Source organism: Phacochoerus africanus, chromosome 8 (assembly GCF_016906955.1).
Source record: "Phacochoerus africanus isolate WHEZ1 chromosome 8, ROS_Pafr_v1, whole genome shotgun sequence".
NCBI lineage: Eukaryota > Metazoa > Chordata > Mammalia > Artiodactyla > Suidae > Phacochoerus > Phacochoerus africanus.
The window spans coordinates 63,675,948-63,696,104 of NC_062551.1; the positions used below are offsets into that span (position 1 = coordinate 63,675,948).

A 20,157-nucleotide genomic window follows, 5' to 3' on the forward strand; every position below is an offset into this window, starting at 1 on the left:
AAAACATCGAGGATGAGGAGAAGCAGGTTTCTGACGGTCCGAGAGGTGAGGTCCTAACCAGACAAGCGAGAGGTTTTGCCGGAAGGAGAAGGTGTGAACTTCTGGCTTCAGGACAGACGGGTGCACCCCCGGTCCCAGCTCTGTCTGGGTGATGCCTGGAGCAGCAAGGCCCTAGTAGCCACGGGTGCACAGAGCATCCGGCCCATGTTCCTAACCAGCATTCCTCCCCCAAAGAAACCAAGGCTCCAGACAGCTGGCTGGTTCCGGGGCCGGGGCGGACAAGAAACGGGCTCAGACGACGTTGCTGTGCCCATGGGCTCGATGACAGGGACGTGGCAAAAGCACGCAGGACCCAGCCTGAGGGAGGTCCCACTGGCCAAACTAGGGGTGACGGGAGCATCAGAAAAACAGCGGTGGAGTCGGTTACAACCCACTGAGCGAGACGGAAGTCGGAGCGTCCACGCGGTACCTAAACAATCGCATAGACGACAGCGCTGTCCTGTGGGACGTTTTAGGAGCGACGGATTCGAAGAGCGCCCTTGGGCCGCCGTTGCCACGGCGGATTCAGGCGGGAGCATCAGTCATTCGGGGCCGGGGTGTGAGAGGGATGCGGGTGTGTGAGAGACACCCGCGGCCCCCACCGCAGTCGGGTCAGCAAAGCCCCCACCCCTGGAAAGGGGACCGGCAGCCACCGAGTGCCTCGCTGGGGGGCACCAGGCGGGGGCGTCCAGGCCACGGTCCCGAGGAAGCAGCGCACAAACACCACGGGAGGGGCCTTTCCTGGCCCCAGAGACAGGGTCACGAGAGCCGCGGAGGGCTGAGGGCGTCCCAACCCGAGGCTGGACAACTCCACGGGGAGTGAGGTGGCTCCAGGGTGACGGGGACATGGGGACGTGGGGACACGGGGGTTCCTTGCACTGTTTTTGCAACTCTTCCATGAACTAGAAATTGTTTAAAAATTCAGACTTTTTTTAAAGTCAGTGGCGGATGCAGTGATCTGCCAGAGGCAGGGCGGCCGCCCGGGCAGGAGCTGGTCGGCGGCGGACAGAGCTGCCGGCACAAGCACGGTGTCAAGCACTGGACAGCGTGCAGCCACCTCTGCCCGGAGAGGGCGGCCTAGAAATGGTACAGATCACTTCGAAATCCTGCTGGTCCCTTGACAGGGACTGAGGAGCAGGAAGAAAGGCCAAGGACGCTGACGCCTAAGAACCCGAACACGGAGAAAGAGGAAAACACTTACAAAGGGGCAAGCTCAGCTACCGTTGTTTCTCTTTTCCCTGGCTGTGCCCTGGGCACGCGGAAGCTCCCAGGCCGGGACCAGAGCAGTGACAACGCCAAGTCCTTCACTGGCTGCACCACCAGGGGGCTCCCGGGCCCGGGATCAGGTCTCAACAGTTGCGGCCTATGCTGCAGCTGCCGCAACTCTGGATCCTTCAACCCACTGTGCTCCACTGTGCCAGGCCGCCGAGCCTGGTGTGCTGCAGCGGGAACTCCCCACCTTTGCAGAGGTAACCCTGCATCTGCAAACCCGTCCCTGCTCGGCCGCCCAGACCTACTCGTTCTCCTGCAGCACAGCCGAGATCTTCGGCAGCAGGTCCCTCTCCCTCTCCAGCTCCAGGCACAGGCGTCGGGATGCTGCCTCCAGGCGACCCATGGCTGCCCTGGAGAGGGAGGGGCGGTCAGGGCTTCGGGGGCACGGGGACAAAGCCCTGCGTGCCTCCAGGCCAAGGCGCCTCACAGCCCACTCGGCTCAGCGATGCCCACGCCTAACTTTCCATCAAGAGAGGGTCCGTCTGAACTGGCGCCTGGGATGGGCCGCCCCATGCTGACCCCACACGCGCCCTCCCGCCTGCTCTCTGACAGCCTCTCAGTCAGTCTTGGAGGGACGGGGAGCTGGTCCCCTGTTCCCAGCCCCTCAGAACAGCAGGCAGGGGGCTTTTGGCCCAGGAAGGACCCGGCACACACACCTGGTGCCTAGAAGCACCAGGAGACTGAAAAGCCACCAAGAGACCCTCGTGGCTGAGCCCACGCTGAGGCCTCCTGAGCATCTCCCTCTGCCCTTTCCCCATGACCATGTGGTGGCCGTGCCTGTCACTCAGGCCCCAGCCTGCCGGTCACCTCCTCAGGGAGGCCTCCCCTGCCACCCGCTTCAAAGTGCCCGCCCCGACTCGGGCCCTGGTCTCGGTGCCCGTTCGCCTGTATGTCTCCCACACCGGAGGGAGGCTGGTCTCTTCCTTGCCCGCCCAGGGCAGCATTTGTGGGCAGTGCCCCCCGTTCCCGTGCCGGCCGCACACCCCGGCCGCCCAGTGCCCCGGCCCCGGCCTACACATTGCCGGCCTCCCTCTCGGCGGCCAGCTCAGCGGCCACGCTCTCCCGCTGCTCGGTGAGGAGGTCCATCCTCCGGCGGCAAGCTCGCAGCTCCTCCCTGAAAGCCGGAGCCAGAACGGGGGTGAGGGGCTCCCTGAAGCCAGGCCCTCCACCTCCCTCTCCGGCACCTCCGCCTGCTCCCCAGCGCCGCCGCTCCTCCGGGGAGCCCGAGGTTTTAAGGTAAAGTTTCCCGATGTCTGCAATTTTCCTCTCAAGGTTCAACTTTTCTGTTTGAAATTCTCCTCGGCAGTGGCCTGGGAACTGGCTCCACTGGTGTTACTGCTGATGAAACCCCGCAGGGCCGGGCGCCCACGAAGGCCCAGAAGGCGTGAGCAGGCCCAGCCGTCGGGGCCACCCAGCCCCTGGGGCTCTCGGCTGCCGCCCACTGGCCACCGGCTCACCGAGTTTTTTGAATGAAAAGGTCTTTCTCCTCGTGCAGCTTGTCCAGGAGGTGCAGGTTCTTGCGCAGCCTTGACGCCTGAATCCTGTCTTGGGCGGCTGGTTTCTGCTTCCTCTTCTCAGCGTTCTGCTCCCACCCTGGACTGAAGGAGAAAGGGCCCCGGCTGGTGCCTCATCCCAGTCGCCCCCGAGGACAAGGATGCTGAGGCTCTGCCCCCCCACCCCCCAGCCCCCTCCAAGTTAATTACCAGGTGCTTCCCGGGCCCGGCCTGTTCTCCGCCTCCTCGGGGAGAGACTCAACCACCAACTCTGGATCCTCCAGTTCATCTCTTTCTAGAAATTGAGCAAGAGTTAAAATTTAAAAAAGAGTTAAAAGTTAAAAGCGGATCTAGACATTCGAGTCTGAAGTTCTCGGATAAGCCCTGACCAAGCTCAAGCTGGCCAGGCAGCGCCGGCGTCTCGGAGCAGTGGCCCTCAGCGCCTGGCCCAGGGCACCCGGCGGGGCTCCTAAAGCTCTTCACAGGGTCGGAAGGACAAACTATCTCCATGACAACAGTGAAGCACTGCACGTCTTCCTTCTTTGTCTCACGAGTGCATAGCACCTCCCAGAGGCACCCGGCAGCTGTTACTGGCACAGACCAACAGGTGCAGATGTGAAGTCTGGCTGTCTTCTCTCAGCCCGGGCTCTTTATGTCACATATGGGTTCGTGACTGCTGTCGCGAGTAAACAAACACGAACTTTTTTTCAAATTTACTTGTTTTTTTTTTGTTTTTTTTTTTTTTTTTTTTTTTTTGGCCAGGGATTGAATCTGAGCCACAGTTTGCAGCCATTCTGGATCCTTAACCCACTGTGCTGGGCCAGGGATTGAACCTGAGCCCCTGCAGAGACAATACCAGATCCCTAACCTGCTGTGCCACAGTGGGAACTCCTCAGCTTTAGTTTTATTTTTTTATTTTTTGCTTTTTGGGGCTACACCCTTGGCATATGGAAGTTCCCAGGCTAGGGGTTGAATCGGAGCTGTAGCCGCTAGTCTACCCCACAGCCACAGCAACATGGGATCTGAGCTGCATCTGCAACCTACACCACAGCTCATGGCAACGCTGGATCCTTAACCCACTGAGTGAGGGCAGAGATCGAACTTGCATCCTCATGGAAACTAGTTGGATTCTGTTCCACTGCACCACGACGAGAGATCCAGCTTTCGCTTTAATATGGTCAACACTGAAAGATATAAGCACCAAAGCCCTTTGGGTCAGTACTTTTTGGGCATGTAAGGGGGGAGCTCCCTGGTGTCCCAGCAGGTAAAGAGTCTGGTGCCGTCACTGCTGTAGCTCAGGTCACTGCTATGATGTGGGCTTGATCGCTGGCTGGGGAATTTTGCATGTCACAGGAGTGGCCAAAAAAAAAAAAAAAAAAGGAGGTGTTCCCTGGCAAAACAGTCGGGGAATTACTGTCCTAGAACTCACTGCAGACGTGCAGGAAAACACGGCAAACAGCACGGCTTGGGCTGCTCGCTCTGTCATTAAACCTCAGCGGGATGACTGAAGCGAAATTCTAGGAGTCAACCTACCATCAGAAGACGTGTGGGGCCGACTCGGCAGAACACTTGGGTGGGGCGGGGGGCGAGGAGGCGTTTCCAGGTCAGACTATCCTGCCTGGGGTCCCACCTGGTGTCCAGCCTGGTGTCCTGCCTGGTGTCCTGCCTGGCGTCCTGCCTGGTGTCCAGCTCCGGCCCAAATCAGGGCAGATCTCAGAAATGGCAGATCATCCGTTGTTTTTTTTTTTTTTTAACATCTAAAAGCTTCCAGGAAAAGATGGGAGTTCCTGTCGTGGCTCAGAGGTTAACGAATCCGACTAGGAACCATGAGGTTGCAGGTTCGGTCCCTGCCCTTGCTCAGTGGGTTAAGGATCCGGTGTTGCTGTGAGCTGTGCTGTAGGTCACAGACGTGGCTCGGATCCTGCATTGCTGTGACTGTGGCTGTGGTGTAGGAAGGCAGCTACAGCTCCGATTCGACCCCTAGCCTGGGAACCTCCATGTGCCGTGGGAGTGGCCCTAGAAAAGGCAAATAAATAAATAAATAAAATAAAATAAAATAAAAGCTTCCAGGAACAGAAAACAAAAGCGGCCTCAGACTTGTCACTCTCAGACGTCTCGGCTGCAACATCTCGTCCCACTAAAGGCAGGATAAGAGATGCTACCTTCCTGAGAAAAAACAGGGGTTTCCAAGATGCAGCCTCTCTGACAAAAGGTGACTAAAGGGCAACTAGGAAGCACATCATTTGCCTTCTCTGCTGTTGAATGAAACGTGTGATTGGTGACAAGGCCTCTATCAGTTACCATCGTCCACGGGGGGGGCTTCGTCCACAAGTGTCTCCTCAGGGACCAGGCCGGCGGCTTCCTCCATCCCAGGAGGCGGAAACCAGCTACAGAAAGAGTTATAACACCTAAGTGACAGGTTTTCAAAGAACTGGAACATTGGATTTCATCAGAATTAACGATTTCTCTCATAAAAGGACATTAAGAAAATGAAGAGATAAGCCGCAGACTACACAAAAATACTTGCAGCGTGTTTATTGGACCGAGGCCCTGTCCCCAGGGAACAAAAAGAAATTCTAAGTATTGGCAGGAAGTCCAAACCCTGGCTGGAAAGGGACAAACACTTTAGGACAGACACAACAAAAGGCCACGGACAAACGGCTGCCGAGCGCGATGTGGGGCCGCAGCACCGGTGCCTCGGAAACCAGGTCATGGTCACGAGGTGGCACCGCTGCATGCCTCGCAGGACGCCCCCAAACAAAGCCGCCAAACCCTAGGTCCTACCACCGACGGCCCAGCCGACTCTGGGCTGGGGGGCCGGCGCCCCCAGGGAGGGCGGCAGCATCACGGGGTCACGGACCTCAGAGCTGCCAGGAACCCCGGTTGTAAAATTCCCACCAGACGACAGCACGATGCTTAATTATGCGACCCGATGCTGCTGGTCATCGTGTTGCAGGGTGCCCGGGCCTCAGTCCGCTCGCTGGACCCTCAGACTCACGCAGGCTCCTGCGCCGGCGGCAGCTCAGAAGACGCACGCGTCTTCTCTTGAAAGAGCCCAAAGCCCGAGGCCACCGCGTGCCCACCGCGTGCCTACCGCATGCCCGCCGCGGCCCGGAAGCCCCTGAGGCCCCTGTCCCGAGAAGACACGCACAGGACCGTTCACAGCACCGCACGGAACAGCCCGCCCGGAAGCCCCCGACGGTCCCCACGGTGACAGCAGGTGACAGGCCAGCGCTGTAAAGAGCACAAGGTGACGCCCTGAAACGCGGGCCCAGGGAGCGGCACGCGTGGTGACCGAGGCGGAGGCCAGGGGGCTCTTCGGGCTGGAGGCAGGGGTGGCGGGGCCGCTCCGGGTCTTGCTCGTGGGGGTGCTTCTGCAGGTGTGCTCGGCTGTCACACTCATGCAGGGAGCATCTGATTTGTTGCAGCGCGTCAGTTACAGCGGCTTGCGCCACCTGCCACCTCATGAACATGCAGGGCCACGGTTCCCGAGACCCTTCAGAAGGCTCACTGCGCCTCGATGCGTTCTGGGAGGATGCCGGGAGCTTGCCGTGTGGACCTCGGCACCGGGGCTCATGGTCTTGGTGTTGCGATGACGGACGAGATGCTGAAACTGTAGACTGAGTTTTTCATTGTTTAATTGAGTGATTGCACCAGGGTGATTCACTGGGAAATAGTTTCAAAGCCTAATGATGTTTCCTCAGTAAGTCGTAAATAAGTCGATGTGAGTCATTTATTTTTTTAATGCTGCAAGGAGCTGTGCACTCGAGTCCCGAGAGGCTGGCTTCGAAGGTATCTTTTAAAATACCGACGGCATGGGAGTTCCCGTCGTGGCGCAGTGGTTAACGAATCCGACTAGGAACCATGAGGTCTCGGGTTCAATCCCTGCCCTTGCTCAGTGGGTTAACGATCCGGCGTTGCCGTGAGCTGTGGTGTAGGTTGCAGACGCAGCTCGGATCCTGCGTTGCTGTGGCTCTGGCGTAGGCCGGTGGCTACAGCTCCGATTAGACCCCTAGCCTGGGAACCTCCATATGCCATGGAAGCGGCCCAAAGAAATAGCAAAAAGACAAAAAAAAAAAAAAATACCGACGGCATTCCTCCCCCTTGAGAACAGCTACTTGTCCCCTGGCCCGCAAAAGGCCTTCAGAAGACACCTGCAAAGTGGTCCAGCCTGTTCTGCCCCGTGCTCATCACATCACATATCAAACGTTTAATTGATGCCCTGGGGGTGACACTGGTAAGAGGCCCAATATCACAGACGCAGCTCCACCTAAGACAATTCCATCAAACCACAGACGCTTTGACTGTTCAGTGAAAGCTGGCAGTTCCAGACAGGTGGCCCCTGACCCCCTTTAAAACCTCAAACGACATCGCAAGGGTTCAGGGTTTCTGTTTTGTTTTGTCTTTTTGGGGCCACACCCTTGGAATATGGAGGTTCGAAGGTTAGGAGTCTCATCGGGGCTGCAACTGCTGGCCTACACCACAGCCACAGCAACTCGGGATCCAAGCCGTGTCTGTGACCGACCCCACAGCTCACCGCAACGCCGGATCCTTAACCCACTGAGCGAGGCCAGGGATCAAACCCACGTCCTCATGGATCCTGGTCGGGTTTGTTACCACGGAGCCATGACAGGAGCTCCGGGTTCAGGTTTTTAAATACAGGAGTCTGCAAGGACGAGGCAGGTAGGACAAGCGACAGTGTGAAGGGGACAGAAGCGGGCGGGGAGGAGGGGGAGTGGTGACTGGCCCCGGCCCCGCACACACCGCACGGCCTGCGGTCAGGAGCCCCCTCTGACGTGCGTGCGAGGCAGGGTGAGAGATGTGCTGACACTTGGTCAAGAAGCAGGCGGCAGTCCTGTGCTGGGAATCAATCGGCTATCCAAAAAAGTTAGAAAAACTGGATTTTCATTGTCTTCAGCACCTTAGAGAATTGACAGGAAGAAAGAATCAGGTCACGGTCTAGGTGATAAAGAATCTGATCAAAGTAGATCAAAACACCACCACCAATAACAACGAACATCTAACCGTATACATTTAAAAACGAATTCTGAAACAACATCGTACAGAAGCCTTGCATTTTAAAAGTCAGAAAAGGACGCACTGTAGAGAAACCCTAGATAGGAAGCCGCTGGAGGTATCTAGAAACATGAAAGTTCTCCGGGCAAACAGCAGTACCAGCAGGAAGCGGGTCGTGTCACAACCAGAGGTTCAGCTCCCCAGGAAGGTCCACCAGGATCAAATCCGTGGAACAGACAAAGCGAAGATGAACAGAGTGGGGAGGAGGAGCCGAAAGCATAGCGCCTGGTGGGAAAGTCTCGCGCACGCCCCTCGGGGACTGAGGGCGAAGCAGACAGAGTCAGACCCTGGTGCCATATTCGTGTAAGCAGCCCAACACAGACGGAACCCCGAAAACCCGTCTGTACCTAGAACATAAACAGCAGCTGTAAACCTTTAAACCCCTCGCAGAATATTTATAAAACCCATCTACTGGCCCCAAAGTAGGACTCAACACGTTTCATTTCTTTCTTTTTCCTTCTGTCTTTTGTCTTTTTAGGGCTGCACCTGTGGCATATGGAGGTTCCCAGACGAGGAGTCAAATTGGAGCGACAGCTGCCGGCCTGCACCACAGCCACAGCCACACCAAATCCGAGCTTCTTCTGCAACCTTCTCCGCAGCTCATGGCAACGCTGGATCCTTAACCCATGGAGTGAGGCCAGGGATGGAACCTGCTTCCTCGTGGATGCTACTCAGATTCGTTTCCGCTGAGCCATGAGAGGAACTCCTGATACATTTCAAAGAACTAAAATCTTGCAAAGCTTGTTCTCTGACCAAATGGATCAGCCCAAATCAGTAACAAACAGTGACAATGTGGCCAAGACAGCGGGGCAGGATGACCCGGGCCCCCCTCCCCCCGCCGGAATCAGCACCAAGTACAGAGCAACTGATGAGCAAGACAGAGCCTGGCAGAAAAGACCAGCAGACGATGTAAAGAATGCCCACGACGAGGCAGGGGAGGGAGGGAGGGGTGTAGCCAAGACCCCAGCCCCAGGTGGGCAACTCGCCCTGGGAGGGTCGTCATAGCGGCAGAGGGTCTCCCCAGGGAGCGAGGGGTCCGAAGCCCACATCAGGCTCCAGCCTGGAGTCCAGCTCGCCCCTAGACGAGCCCCTAGAACACACAGCTTTGAGGCCAGCAGGGCTCACTCGGGCGGGCCAGTGGGCTAGGGCAAGTGGAGACGCCACTGTTAGGCACACGGACTCTCACACTCCAGGACCCAGGGCAGCAGTGGGCATCCGGCAGGGGCTGGGCCAGATGCACCTGCTGACCTCGAACAGCCTCCCGGGGCGCGTACCCTGGGGACACTCGTTCTGGGAGCTCGTTCCACCACCTGGACACTGGTGCTGGCAGGGCCACCGTGGAATCTTCCCTGGAGCCCGTTAGCGCCGTACCCAGCCTCCCACACCAGGGCCAGGACCAGCTTCACCCACCGGTGGGCAGGCATCAGCCACCAGACTCCCTGGCACCAGCCCTGCCCACCAGTGGGCCGGCACACCCATTCCAGGAATCTAGCTTCACCCGCCAGTGGGCTGGCACTAGTCCTAGGACTGCCTGGGCCTCAACTCCACTCACCAGTGGGCTGACACCAGCCCAGGACCACCAGAGCCCCTGCCATGTCAGGACCCAGCCTACCCACCAGCAGGCCAACATCAGTTCCAAGACACGTGGGGCCCCTCAGCCACCTGCCCTGGCATCTGGCTTCACTTACCAAGAGGTCAGCCCTGTTTTGGGACACCCCAGGCCCCAGAGCCAGCCATGTCAGGAAGCAGTGCCACTCACCAGTGAGCTTATGCCAGCTCTAGGACCCCCAGAGCCCTGCAGCCATCCACCCTGGAACCTGGCCCCACTCACCGGTGGGCCAGCACTAGCCCTGGGACCACCTGGGGCTCTGCAGCCAGCCACCCAGTGATCCCGCCAGCCAACCAGTGCCCAGCAACCTCCTCACAAGGCAGGCCTGGCAAGCGAGCAGACCAGCGGCCAACCGCATGTGTGAGACCCACGTATAGGAGTCAGCCCACCACAGCGGAAGGAGCACAAGGCCCACGTGGGGCCCGTGCGGGCATGTGGGACGCCTCTAAAAAGGCCATGTCTTCAAGGTTTGGAAGTGCAACCAGCCTGCCAGATACATACCAATAAAAGCAGGAAATGAGGTGAAATGAGGCGACAGAGGGACACGCTCCAAAGGATCACACCTCAGAGGAAGAGCAAAGTGAGTGGGGTAAGCAACCCAGGAGACAGTCCAGGGAATGGCTGTGAGGGTGCTCAGAGAAGCTGGGAGAAAAAGGGGCCGAGGGAGAGGCCAGACGCTGTTAACCAAGAGTTAGAAAAACAAAGACCCAGAGATGGAGACTAAATAACTGAAATACAAAGTACACGGGAAGCACTCGGCAGGTTAGGTGACACAGAAGAACAGAGTGGAAAGATAGATGACAGTGGAAATCACTGAAGCCGAACAGAAACAAGAATAAAAAGAAATGAGAAGTTCCTATCGTGGCACAGTGGTTAACGAATCCGACTAGGAACCATGAGGTTGCAGATTCGATCCCTGGCCTTGCTCAGTGGGTTAAGGATCTGGTGCCGTGAGCTATGGTGCAGGTTGCAGACACAGCTCAGACCCTGCATTGCTATGGCTGTGGTGTAGGCTGGCAGCTGTAGCTCCAATTTGACCACTAGCCTGAGAACCTCTATATGCCATGGGTGTGGCCCTAAAAAAAAAAACAAAAGAAGGAAATGAGAATAATTTAAGAGACCTCTGGGACAGCATCAAGTGAACTAACATTCACATTATAGGGGTTGAGAAGGAGAAGAGAGAGAGAGAGAAAGGGACAGAGAACAAATTTGAAGACATAAGAGCTGAAAACTTCCCTAAACTGGGAAAAGAAATAGATGTCCAGGTCCATGAAGCACAGAGTCCCAAACAGAATCAACCCAAAGAGAACCAGGCCCCAGCACGGTGTAATTAAACAGTAAGGATCAAACAAACGTAAAGAGGGAATATGGAGGAGTTCCCGTTGTGGCTCAGTAGAAGTGAATCCGACGAGGAACCATGAGGTTGCGGGTTCGATCCCTGGCCTCACTCAGTGGGTTAAGGATCTGGTGTTGCCGTGAGCTCTGGTGTAGGTCACAGACATGGCTCAGATCCTGCGTTGCTGTGGCTGTGGTGTAGGCTGGCGGCTACAGCTCTGATTCAACCCCTAGCCTGGGAACCTCCACATGCTGTGGGTGCAGCCCTAAAAAGCAAAAAGATTAAAAAAAAAAGAGAGAGAGAGAGAGAAAGGAATCCAAACATAACCTAGTCATCAAATCACAAGGGAAGAGAGCAAAAGAAGAGCAGAACAAAAAGAAACTAAAATAACAGCCCAAAACATTAAAAATGATAAAAGGTACATAGCTATCAATAGTTACTTTAAATGTAAATGCAGTAAATGCTCCAATCAAAAGACACGGAGTGGCCAAATGGACAAAAAACATGACCCATACCTATGATACCCGTAAGAGATTTATTTCGGATCTAGAGACACACGCTGACTGAAAGGGGATGGAAAAAGGCATTCCACACAAATGAAAATGAAGGGGTTCCCTGGCTCAGCAGGTAAGGAGCTGACATTGTCACTGCTGTGGCTTGGGTTTGATCCCTGATCCAGGAACTTCCACATGCCATAGGGTGTAGCAAAAACAAACAAACAAAAAAATGGAAATGAAAAAAAGCTGAGCTAGCAATATTTCTATCAGACAAGATAGACTTTAAAACAGAGACTATTATAAGAGACAAAGAAGGACTTTACATGCTGATCAAGGGATCGATCCAAGAAAAAGATATACCCATTGCAATTACATATGTACTCTGCATAGGAGCACGGGCACACCTAAATCCATAAGGCAAGTGTTAACGAATTACTAAAGGAGAGACCGACAGCAACACAGTAACAGTAGGGACTTCAAAACCACACTTACATCAGTGTCAGATCGTTCAGACATCCAGGTCATCAAGACAGAAAATCTGTGAGGAAACACTGGCCCTACACGACAATTTGACCTGATGAACTGAACAGATCTATGTAGAACACTCCATCCCCAAAAGAGAAAAATACACATTCTTTTCAACTGTGCATGGAACAGTCTCCAGGATAGATCATATGCTAGGCCACAAAACAAGTTTCAATTTTTTAAAAATAATGAACTACTCTTTATTTTATTGGAGTTGATTGACAATGTTGTGTGAATTTCTGCTATGAAGCAAAGTGATTCAGTTACACACACATACATTCTTTCACATATTTCCTTCCCGTGATGGTTCATCACAGGACAGTGAAGAGAGTCCCCTGTGCTGCATGGTAGGACCTTGTTGTTTCTCCATCCTGTAGACACTAGTCTGCATCCGTTAACCCCAGTCTCCCAGTCCATCCCTCTCCAATCCCCCCCTTGTCAACCACAGGTCTGTTCTTTATGTCCGTGAATCTGTTTCTGTTTTGTAGATAAGTTCATTTGTGACATATTTTAGATTCCACACATAAGGGATATCATATGGTATTTACCTTTCTCTTTCTGACTCACTTAACTTAAAAGATAATCTCCAGGTCCATCCATGTTGCTGCAAATGGCATTATTTTATTTGTACAGCTGAGTAGTATTGTACACACACACACACACACCCCACATCTTTATCCATTCATCTGTTGATGGACATTTAGGCTGCTTCCGTGTCTTGGCTGTTGCGAATAGTGATGACAAGTCTTGACAGATTTAAGGAAATTGAAATCATATCAGGCATCTGTTCTGACCATGTTATGGGACTAGAAATCTATACGGAAAAAAACCCTGCAAGAAACAAACACATGGAGGCTTAATAATATGCTACTAAACAACCAATGGATCCCTGAAGAAATCATTGATCCAGGGAGTTCCTGTCATGGCTCACTGAGTAACGAACCTGACGAGTATCCATGAGGATGTGGGTTCGATCCCTGGCCTTCCTCAGTGGGTTCAGGATCTGGCGTTGCTGTGAGCTGTGGTGTAGGTCACAGACACAGCTTGGATCCCGCGTTGCTATGGCTCTGGCATAGGCTGGCAGCTGTAGCTCCAATTTGACCCCTAGACCAGGAACCTTCATATTCTGTGGGTGCGGCCCTAAAAAAACGAAAGACAAACATTTTAAAAGAGAGAAATCAATGAAGAAATAGTAATAAAAAAAACCAGGCAAAAGACCTAAATAGACACTTCTCCAAAGAAGATATAAAGATGGCAGGAGGCACATGAAAAGATGCTCAACATGGAGTTCCCGTCGTGGCGCAGTGGTTAACGAATCCGACTAGGAACCATGAGGTCTCGGGTTCAATCCCTGCCCTTGCTCAGTGGGTTAACGATCCGGAGTTGCCGTGAGCTGTGGTGTAGGTTGCAGACGCGGCTCGGATCCCGCGTTGCTGTGGCTCTGGCGTAGGCCGGGGGCTGCAGCTCTGATTCACCCCATAGCCTGGGAACCTCCATATGCCGCGGGAGCGGCCCAAAGAAATAGCAAAAAAAGACAAAAAAAAGACAAAAAAAGATGCTCAACATCATTAATTATTAGAGAAACGCAAATCTAAACCACGATGAGGTACCACCTCTCACCAGTCAGAGCGGCCATCGCTAACAAGTCTTCAAATGACAAACGCTGGAGAGGGTGAGGAGAGACGCGAACTCTCCTCCATTGTTGGTGGGAATGTAAATTGGTGCAGCCACTATGGAAAACAGTAGGGAGGTTCTTTAAAAAACTAAAACCAGAGTTTCCATATGACGCAGCAATCCCACTCCTTGGCATCTATCCGGAGACACCTAACTCCAAAAGACCCATGTGCCCCAGTGTTCCCTGCAGCACCACTCACAACAGCCAAGACATGGAAGCAACCTAAGTGTCCATCAGCAGACGCATGGATAATGAAGAAGGGGCCCACAGATACAGTGGAACAGTACTCAGCAGTAAGACAGACAGACTGTCATTCACAGTAACATGATGCAACTAGGATGCCCACACTGAGCAGCTAAGTCAGAAAGAGGAAGACAAATATCACACGGTATCACTTACAGGTGTGACTGAAAACGTGACGTAAACAAGCTGCTTTATGACGGAACAGAAACAGCCTCCCAGATGCAGAAAACCAGCTGATGGGAAGGGTGGGGGAGGGTGAGACACAGCAGGAGTCTGGGGCGAGCAGATACAAACCACCAGATACCCGGCAGGTCAGCAAGAAGTCCTGCTCTGCAGCACAGGGAACTCCCTTCCCCACCCTGTGATAAACCGACACGGGAAAGACCAAGAAGAAGAAGGGACACGCATGTGGCCGAATCGCAGCCGTGCGGCAGAAAGGAACACGGCTTCGCGAATTGACTGTGTTCCTCAGGACGAAAAATGAGAAGGCGGCCCAACAGCAAAACGGCGCGACTCTGATGGGCACCTCAAGATGCGGGACAAACGCACGGCCGACAGCTCGGGCAGCCAGGCACCCGGCCTATCGGCACGTCCTGGTCCAGCCTGTCCTCCCGGCTCGACTGACAGCGCTCCCTCTAACTCTTAACGCTCCTGGTTGGATGAAGATCTGTCTTGGATACTAAACCAAAAATGTCACTCAGCCTCACTCGTCACGAGGGAAAGGCGAATTCGAGCCGCACTGAGCTATTATTACGTCGGCATCAGACGGGCTGACACACAGCCTGACCCCAGGAGCCAGCACGGCTGGGCGTGAAGCAGCGGGAAGGTTCCGGCGCTGGGACCCGTGCTCGGCAGAGTCTGGCGTCATCTGGGAAGGCTCAACACACGCCCTCTGAGCCAGTACATTCCCGGGCTGCGGGAAGACACGGCCCCAGACGCCGGGACTTCGCTCAATGTCTGTCTCACGGGAAGTCCAAAGCCCGAGCTGAGTGCACGGGCTCCGGTCCAGGCCGGCCCGGTGGGCAGCCTCCCTCCCTTCCCAGGGGCTCCGGGACAGGATGGTCCACTTTCTTGCCTTTTCCAGTTTCTGGAGGCGCCCACATGCCCTGGCCAAGGCCCCATCTGACTGGCTTCAAAGTCATGATGTCAGCTCAGGTGCTCTCTGGCTCCCTCCTCCGCCCCTCTCCCCGGAGAAGGACCCTTGGGGTTGCACGGGGCCCACCTGGGTGACCGGGCAGGACCTCCCCCGCTCACCGTCAGAGAGCAGCCTGAACCCCCGCCTGGGCTCCGAGGATCAGGACACGGCGTCTCCCGCGCCTCGGACTCAGCAATTCCTACCCTAGGCGTTCACCCCGCACAGCAACTGGGGCTGCAAAGTCTCACAAACAGGGTGTCTGAGGACACAACCAAAGTTCCTCTCGAGGTTCTGGAGGCCGGAGGCCTTCGGTCCAGGTGCCAGCTCGTCTGAAGTGCTAGGGAAGCGGCTATTCCGGGCCTCCCTCCAAGCTTCTGGTCCCTGGGCTTTGTAGCAGCACCAGCCCAGCCCCTCTGATGTTCTCTGCGTGTCTACCGCCAACGCCCTTTGATAAAGGCCCTTGTCCCAGGAGCAGGGCCACCTTCCTCCAGCAGGACGTCATCCCAACTAATTCCATCCCCGGGGACCCAACTCCCAAATGAGGTCATATTCTGACATATTGGGGGTGAGGACTTCAATGTATCTTTTTTTTTTTTTTTGAGGAGACACAATTCAGTTCTTAACACACACAAATCAGGAGCCACCATAAGGCCTCGCGGAGCAGAGCTCCCACTGCAGTGAGCCTGGGAATGGTCAGCAGCGGATCGGCAGGACTGGGGCTGTGGGGGGCTGTGCAGGGATGCGGATGGAGACCTGCAGCTCTGGGCAACGGCGTGGATGACAGAGGAAACAGCAACTTGTCCTTCCGCCCCGGTCCGCCCCGGGCGAGTGGCGGAGCAGGCTCCAAAGTGGCCCCGGCTGGTGTCAGAGCCTGAGTTCAAGGCAGTCCAGCGTCAGCTACGAGAGCCCCCGTGGGGGTCGGGGTCGGGGCCGGGGGGACACAGCTCAAGCCTGGGAGGGGTGAACTCAAAGCACCTCCCAACAGAAAATGCGTCACTCACCAAAAGCGACGTCCCAGTGAAGATCCTGGCAGATGCCACCTCAACCAAGCGGTCAGAGCAAACGTCAGAACTCCGACCAACGGGCCACGGCGAGCCACCTGAGAGGAAGGAAGGAAAGCAGGCGGGTGACACATGGCGCCGCTTCTGGGACTTTCCTGCCAGAGACGCAGAATGGGTATCTGATCGGGAGGAAACAGCTGAGAAACCTAAGGTAACTGCCTGTAACCTTCAAAGGTGTCCGGGTCATGACGTCAGGGAAAGCCCGAGGAAGGTTCTGGACGGAAGGGGACGAAAGAAACGTGATGACAAGTCAGTGCAACGGAAGGTCCCAGACCAGATCCTTCTGGTTTTGTGACTTTATGGGATCAACTGGAAAAACATGCTTGCCTGGGGCTGAGGACGCCACGGCGTGACCCGTCCATGTCACGCTGCCGACTGTGAGGATCCGGCCGTGGTGATGCCAGGGAGGGTCCCCGCGTGTGGGAAATGCACTCCGAGGTGTCTGGAGCTGGCAGAGCATTACGGAGGCAACTCGTTCTCAAATGCTCCAGGAAAAGAAGTTGTTCATGCTGAACGTGCAATTTTTTTTTTTTTGGTCTTTTTGCCTTTTCTAGGGCTGCTCCCTCCGCATATGGAGGTTCCCAGGCTAGGGGTCGAATCGGAGCGGTTGCTACCGGCCTACACCAGAGCCACAGCAATTCGGGATCTGCGCTGCATCTGTGACCTACACCACAGCTCACGGCAACGCCAGATCCTTAACCCACTGAGCCAGGCCAGGGATTGAACTCGCAACCTCATGGTTCCTAATTGGATTCGTTAACCACTGCGCCACAACGGGAACTCCTGAACTTGCAATTTTTATGTAAATTTGGGATTGTTGCAAACGTTAAAAAAGAATCTATACAGTATTATTCCACTTATGTAAGGTTTAAAAAGCAGGTGAACAATTATATTGTTTATAAATGGTTAAAGCTGGAGTTCCCATAGTGGCTCAGTGGTTAATGAACCCGACTAGTATCCATGAGGACACGGGTTCCATCCCTGATTTCTCTCAGTGGGTTAAGGATCAGGCGGTCTCTGAGCTGTGGTGTAGGTCGCAGACACGGCTTGGATCCCGTGTTGTTGTGGCTCTGGCACAGGCCAGTGACTATGGCTCCGATTGGACCCCTAGCCTGGAACCTCCATATGCCTCAGATGTGGCCCTAAACAAACAAACAAACAAACAAAAAATGGTAAAAGCTAAAGAAAATCAAGGAAATTAGAATAAAAAAGTCAGCCTGTGGTCATGGGGGAGGGATCTGCATGGAGTAAGGCAGGGGTGGGTTGAATTCTGGGGTGCCGACAAGGTTCTATTTCTGAAGAGATTACTGATGCGGGCTTCCTAACCAGTCCTTAAAGCGTACCTGTGAATTATGCACCATCTGTCTGCACAGGCTACCTACTAGGCAATGCTTTGAACTCTGGGGACCCCAGCAGGCCCGCTTATCTCCCAGTTCCGTGCTCGGCTTGTTCAAGCACTGTTTGCTAGATACATAAACATGAGCACATAAAGGAGGATTCGTTTACGGAAACACAATTATAGAGGCTTCCAGAAACAGGGTGACCATTAAAACCCAAGCTCAGAGGGCCTCTGGATTAGGACCAGCGCCCTTTTCCCTCTGGGGTCTCCTCTTCTCACCAGCCAGGCTCACTCTTGAGCTGTGCTCCTGCTTTCCTAAAGGTGCTAAGACAACCCCGCAAGGTCCGCGCAGAGCCGGGAAGCTGCACCCCAGCCACGGAGGGGTCCCTGAAACCAGCCGGCGACCCCGGCCCTAGCGGTTATTTCTCGGGCAGAACTTGCGTGGGGAAGGCGAAGGTAGGTGCCTGTGGGGCGGCCAAAGCCCCCATGCCAGCCTCAGGCTCCGAGGCCAACCGACCCACCTGTCAGCGGGCCCACCTGGGCCCCAGCGTCGCAGGCAGGCTCCGGGCAGAGAGGCCGCTCGCTGGGCGGGGAGCCACTCGGCTGCTGCCCGCCGCGCGGTTGGGAGCCGCCAGCTCCATGGCAACGGGCGGCTCCATCGTGGGGTGGGGGTGCCGCGCGCCGCACGCTTCCCCGCTCGGCCGATAGCTCGGTCCGGTGGCGCGGCCCTGCGCAGGCGCAGTGTGGCCGTGCGACCGAGGCGGCCACCTGCGCCCCCAGCGCCGCGGGGTCCGCGCTGCGGACCTTCGCGCTGACCGAGGCCAAGGCTATGAGCCGACGGTCGCCAGGCAGTGGAGGAGAACCCAGCGCTGCTCCGCGGCCCCGCCGCCGCGCCAGGCAGCCTGCCCTGGTTTGGCCCAGGCAGGCTGAAGTTAAGATTAGCTGCCAGTTTTAAATACAGGAGCGTTCACAGGAGATAGGGGCTTCTCGCTTCTCTTTAAGATGGAGACCGGACACAGTATTCAGCTGGGCTGGAGCTGAACTGAGCTTTCCCCACGCGTTCTCTAGTCCCCAGCATCCTGCCCAAAGCCCGGCAGGGCCGTTCTCACTGTGACCCGCCTGGCTCCGCGTTTGCAGCAGAGATGGAGATGCAGGGGTGGGAGGAAAGGTCCCCCTGCAAGTGAGAGGGATGGAGTGGGAGAGTTACACAGGTGGCTGTAGAAGTCCCAGTAGGGGACCACAGACAGAGAGGAAAACCTAGGGAACTTTGGGAGGTCGCTGGTGGTTAATAATCACTCAAGAATGCAGCAGGCTTGCTTTATAAAACCATAAATAAAAATGTGAGCTATGCCTCAGGGCTCTAAGTGAAAGATGAGATGAGGCCCGCATTCAAGTTCAGCAGGATAATGATCCCTAGGAGTAAGAACAGAATTGACATTGCAGAGTAGGAGTCCTTCATTAGACCGAAACCTGAGGCGATTCAACACATTAGCATCTGTTACCACCTTCCGCTGACTTGAATAAGTGTCATGACAGTTCTGGTTGGATCTTTTAGGGTCCAATACTCCCTTACTGGACTCGAAGGAGGAGCCAGTGACGTAACCCCTTCCTCACTATCCTTGGAGTATAAAAATGGGAGTGGGTTGGATGGGGAGCTTGGGGTTAATAGATGCAAACTATTGCCTTTGGAATGGATGAGCAATGAGATCCTGCTGTGTAGCCCTGGGAACTATGTCTAGTCACTTACGATGGAGACTGATCACGTGAGAAAATAGAATGTGTACATGTATGTGTGACTGGGTCACCATGCTGTACAGCAGAAAAAAAAATTGTATTGGGGAAATAACAATTTAAAAAAAAATAAAGAATGTGCACATGAAAAAAATGTAGTCCACCAAATCCTCAGGGCAGTGCCTCTTTGCCTATCCGTGTGTATCTCTCACAAGCGTCCTATCTTAATAAATCTATGTCTTGCCTATTTCTTTGTCTCTTGTTGAATTCCTTCTGCACTGAGACACAAAGAACCTGGACTTCAGTAAGTCCAGAACCAGGTGAGTGATTCTAATGAAAAAACTTGGGTTCAGGTCCCAATCCGGGCCTTGGCTGGGTTCGGGTCATAAGTGTCAGTTGCACAAGTGCACTCAATGCCAGGCCCAGAACACAGGTGGATCGGCTCATCCACTGCCCTCACAGCCCAACGCCTGAAGGAGCCTTGCAAGGCCCCTGGCCTTGCTGGCCACTCATTGGCTTTCACCAGTGGCTGCTGATGCCAAGGTGAAACCCAGGAAGTCCTTCGGTTTTATCCTGGGATGGCAATCCATCAGAGCCATCGAGCTTGCGAAAAGCACAGCATCCGTGAGAACTGTGGACTTTATCCAAGTAACAGCATATCACCTCTACCTGCAGCCCTGCAGTGATGCCCGGGCCTCTTCCCTTCTGGACTTGGACAGAAGTGAGTCACCACATCAGCTGTGACAGGTTCTCCAAGAGAGGTTATTCATCTCTGCCCTGCCCCCCCCCAAATTATGGGCCTTCTTCTGAGGCAGGAGATAGATGGGACCCGGGCTGAGCAGCTGGAATCTGTCCCCTCTGGACAGATATTTCAAGATAAAGATGACGGCAGGAGCAAGGAGGAGCTGCTTCCTGCTTGGGTAAAAGATAAAGAGACCACATATTTCTCATTCTTGGGTCAAGGAGACCTCTGGAACTACACATGTGCAGAAAGGTTCCTCAGGGGTCGGAGAAGGAATGGGCCCCAGAGCGCAGTCCATCCCACCAGCTTCCCAGAGGGCCCCAGCTGGACTCCACCTTGGCTGAAAGATGCTCACACACACAGGGGAGGGCCCGGGTCAGGCCA

General features: G+C 54.9%; 1 protein-coding gene across 2 annotated transcripts in view; it reads right to left on the reverse strand.

Moving 5' to 3' along the window:
* Positions 1–17,905, reverse strand: part of CFAP74 (cilia and flagella associated protein 74) — a 62,485-nt gene extending 44,580 nt beyond the window's left edge. Inside the window, exons 1-7 of one of the 2 annotated variants that reach the window (XM_047791177.1) lie at positions 17,822–17,905; positions 15,902–15,999; positions 5,106–5,191; positions 3,015–3,099; positions 2,769–2,909; positions 2,327–2,425; positions 1,557–1,661 (exon numbers count right to left, since the gene is read on the reverse strand). In XM_047791177.1, coding sequence (XP_047647133.1) covers positions 1,557–1,661; positions 2,327–2,425; positions 2,769–2,909; positions 3,015–3,099; positions 5,106–5,172 — 497 coding nt within the window. In that variant the 5' untranslated portion in view covers positions 5,173–5,191; positions 15,902–15,999; positions 17,822–17,905. The remainder of the gene's footprint in view (positions 1–1,556; positions 1,662–2,326; positions 2,426–2,768; positions 2,910–3,014; positions 3,100–5,105; positions 5,192–15,901; positions 16,000–17,821) is intronic. The other variant, XM_047791176.1, reaches the window with a different exon arrangement.
* Between the last annotated feature and the right edge of the window lie 2,252 nt (positions 17,906–20,157).